This window comes from Schistocerca piceifrons, chromosome 2, assembly GCF_021461385.2.
Source record: "Schistocerca piceifrons isolate TAMUIC-IGC-003096 chromosome 2, iqSchPice1.1, whole genome shotgun sequence".
NCBI lineage: Eukaryota > Metazoa > Arthropoda > Insecta > Orthoptera > Acrididae > Schistocerca > Schistocerca piceifrons.
Genome location: NC_060139.1, coordinates 789,023,650 through 789,027,748, shown reverse-complemented (window position 1 = coordinate 789,027,748; position 4,099 = coordinate 789,023,650). Strand labels below are relative to the sequence as shown.

Sequence of the window (4,099 nt, the reverse complement as noted above, 5' to 3'; positions counted from 1 at the left end):
GAAACTTATCTCGAACTTGTTTTTCTCAGTTAATGGAGTGAGTAATTGATGCATTGTTAAGAAAATTATAAGCCTTGTGAGGATTCAAATAATTACCAGTAGTTAAGTTACTGGTTGTTTTCACGTGCTTCCAAGAGTGTAGTGAGAGAGATTATGAAATACGTACAGTAATAACAGACTAGACTGTTATGGAAGTAACACACATGATGGTATCAGTTCACTAACAAAAACTCACATAATGAAAATTTACACAAAAGTGAAGACTGTGAACTTCTGAAATGCTTTAAATTAGATAATTCTTGGTAGCAAACAGTAACATAAGCACTGATTCAGAGGAGTATTCAAGCCATCTGGTAAGCAATGCCAGATGTGCAAATGTTTACTTTTTGTTTGTCAGTTAACCAGTAATAGAATGAAGTAAAAGATGACAATTTAAACATCTTGAATGTACATAGATTGCAATTACACTGTGAAGCAATTTTGTCTTCCATGAAACTGCTAATGATGGCTACTTTGCAGGTTACAAAAACACTAAAATATAATTTTCCAGTGTATAAAATCTCAGAAAATCAGTAGCATGCAATATAACTACACCTTACTTTAATCAAAACCATTCACTGACATAAATGAGTAGCAAACAAGCAGTTCACCATTACAAATCAGAAAAAAATTTACAAAGTTCATCATATCCATTTTTTGAAGCTATTTGTGACAGAGATTCTTTATTTACATTTTTGCAGTTTTTTATTGCAAGAAATTCAGCGTACTTTATATCCTTTAATTCATTTAACTCTTTCAGCACTGTGTTATCATTTTTGCTTATTCTACTAAACATGCTTTCAATCAGGTTTAGAGTCTGTGTGACTTCTTTTTGTCCTCCTTCTTGAGCGAAATGTAGTGGTGATTTTCTGCCTGTTTTGGTTTTTGCATTATATACTGCACCATGTTGCAATAAGGTGCACAATATTTCATGATGCCCAAATTTTGCTGCATAATGCAGAGCAGTAATGCCACTACTATTGCTCAAATTAATACCCGCTCCATTTTTAAGCAAAACATTAACAACGGCTAAATTTCCTTTCCAAGATGCATATATAAGCGGTGTTTCATACTGGATACTTCTGCTGTTGGCTGATGCCCCTTCTTGAAAACATTTTTCAATTTCAGCACACTTGCCTCTTTTCACAGCTTGAAACAGCTTATCTGTAGCACGGAATAAAGCATTTACATTCTCGTGTCTTTTTAGCGCAGCAATGTCTGATGCTGTTATGGTACCAAACAAAGATTGCGTAATTGCGTTGTAGTATGCACCATTCTCTAATAAGTACCTTGCAACTACTGGATCGCCATACTCTACGGCTACATGCAGAGCTGTTTCATCGTTGCTTCCCTTTGCATTTATATCTGCTCCGTTTTCAATGAGAGCTTTCATAGTGTTTAGTTTCGAATCCGGCGCCTGTGTACCTGAGTGTCCGGACCTTTTCGGAGTGATTTGGGTGGAACGCTCATCAGCTGCAAAGTGAAGCGGCGTCCAGTCTGTGTTGTCAGCTGCGTTAACTGCTGCTCCTTCTGCCAAAAGGTATTTCACTGCTTCGACGTGCCAGTAGTCCGCTGCGAAATGCAATGGTGTTGTCTGCTTTTCTGTCCTCGGATCAATTTCAGCACCACTAGCGATAAGAATTTTTATAGTATCCCAATGACCCTCGTAAGCGGCGCAATGCAATGGTGTCCACCTTCGACTGTCAGTGACATTCACGTCAGCTTTGTTCTTGATGAGGATGGTAACAACATCGGTAAAATTGTTCTCTGCAGCAAAGTGCAAGGGTGTTCTTCCAATCTTGTCCCTCGCATTCACACTAGCACCTTTCGCAATCAAAAGTCTAGCGGTTTCCGCTGGGTAACCACTGTATGCTGCATTATGCAAAGGAGTCCACCTCTCGTTATCTCTCGCATTCACATCTGCTCCACTGTTAATCAAAAACTGGCTCACTGCAGCCTGTCTGTTTTGTATGGCCACATGTAGCGGAGTGAAGCCTTCCAGAGTCTCTGAATTAATCGCGGCCTTGTTCTGGATCAGCAGCTTTGTTATGTTTACGTTCCCCCTTTCTGCTGCGAAATGCAATGGTGTTCCACGCTCTGCATTTCTAGCATTTACACGAGCACGGCTTTGAACAAGAAATTCGGCCACATCTTCAAAATTCTGCGCTACAGCGAAAAATAGTGGGGTGACTTTTTTGTTGTCCTCGGCGTTCACGTCTGCATTCGCAGTAACTAGAGCCTTCACCACGGGCAAATGACCGTACTGTGCCGCAAGGTGCAGTGGGGACACTTTGGAGCTACTTTTAGCGTTCACATTAGCGCCTGCACTTATCAATGTGAGCGTGATCATTGGGTCGGCATGTCTAGTTGCTAAATGTAACGGCGTCATTCCCCGTTCCAGTTCCTTAAACAACGGAGTAGAGCAAGACGCCTGTGCATTTACTTTACAGCCCCGTGCGATAAGCTCTTTAAGAATGTCCAAATGCCCTTGCTCCGCAGCAATGTGTAGCGCTCGTACCTTGAAAATGTCTGCTGCTTCGACGTCTGCTCCTTTCGTCAGCATATCCATAACATCTTGGAAGTTGCCGGCTCTTACCGCAGAGTGGAATTCTCTAATGGTGTTGTTCGCGTACATGGTTCACAAAATATATCGCGGACACAAACACAGAGAAAAGCCGCACACACACGTTTGCACACCTCCTTCTGAATGACACTCTCACATTAAACTGCTGCCATTCGTCCCTGTAAGGCAACTGCTTGCGATTCGATAAAGCAAAGCAAGCTCTCAAATAATGCACAATCCAGGTGCTCCAACATCTGAGACATTAATCCACGTTGGTTATACAGATGTGACAAAAATATTATCTACGAAAATGGCTGATTCTACTGTACGATTTTTGAACAGTCTCACTGAAATAGTAACACTATACACCAGAATAAATCAAACTTCGGTCCTTCCACAAGCCCATTCAAATACGAACGTTACTGTGGACATATCCAGTCCTTACAAAATGTGTACCGTGTGAATCCCATTAGTGACGTCAACACGTTCATCGACCTTAAAGACTTACCTACTTCGTGCGATTAACAACTATATGCATATTAATTATTGGTAAATGCGAATGGAACAGTAATTCGTACGTGAAATGTGACTTTTATAACGAACGATTTATGTGCGCCCTCGAAATCAGTGCGCGCAATCTACAGGAAGCTGTTGCCAACTGTCGGCTCGGGTCTGTTGGCCTGTTGCCAACTGTCGGCTGGGGTCTGTTGGCCAACGGCTCGTGCTTGTCCCACCACAATGCAGCAGCGGCGCTGCTTACTCCACTAATGATTTTGACTGATAATTAAAGGTTGGTCCACATGCAACGGTTTGTCCGTGCTCATCATAACTCACACACACATACACGTACTAAAGACCCCCGTAAACGATCAAACGTGTTCTACAAAATCGCCCTTATCTAGCAACGGATTTGCCAAGCAATTCTGTACACGTTCAAAAAATATATGTCAGTTTAACATCACTTTGAAGCAGACGCTATTCAAGTTCGTGCGTATTTTGAGAGTATCGAGAAAAACGCAGACAAAGCAGTCCTGGTACTGACTTCGGCAGTGTGTTTAAAGGAGACGAAAAAAAGGCTGGTCCAGAGAATTGCTTGAAATGAGAGATGTACCCGTGAAAATACGCTAAAGAAAATATTACTCTCAGAACTCTATGATTACGTCAACTTTCTTCGAATGGGCCATGCAACTTTTTAAAACTCATTACGTCCGTCCTAAAAGAGCAGACTTGTCTGTCAAATTCGCTCTTATCTAGCCAGGATGTATCAAAGAAGCACGTACACGTACTAAGAAAGCTTGTCAGTTTAACCTTACTTTTGAAGCATACACTTTCCTTGTATGCTGTATTTTGGCGCTAGTGAGAATGGCTACAAACGCAGATGACGCATTTCCAGCATTGCCTCTGGCAGCGCGTTTAAAGAAGAAGAAAACAAGAAGCTGGTTCAGGGACTGGTTTAAAATGAGAAATATACAACTGGAAACCTCTGCCTTATGGAGA

General features: G+C 41.5%; 1 protein-coding gene across 1 annotated transcript; it reads right to left on the bottom strand.

Moving 5' to 3' along the window:
* Window positions 1–652: 652 nt before the first annotated feature.
* On the bottom strand, window positions 653–2,674 carry LOC124775857 (ankyrin-1-like). The gene has a single exon (XM_047250691.1). It carries the CDS (start codon window positions 2,672–2,674, stop codon window positions 653–655), a length of 2,022 nt encoding a protein of 673 aa, XP_047106647.1.
* Between the last annotated feature and the right edge of the window lie 1,425 nt (window positions 2,675–4,099).

Bases quoted from the DNA above. Each gene is read 5' to 3' on its own strand.
- LOC124775857 (XM_047250691.1), bottom strand. From the start codon at position 2,674: ATGTACGCGAACAACACCATTAGAGAATTCCACTCTGCGGTAAGAGCC.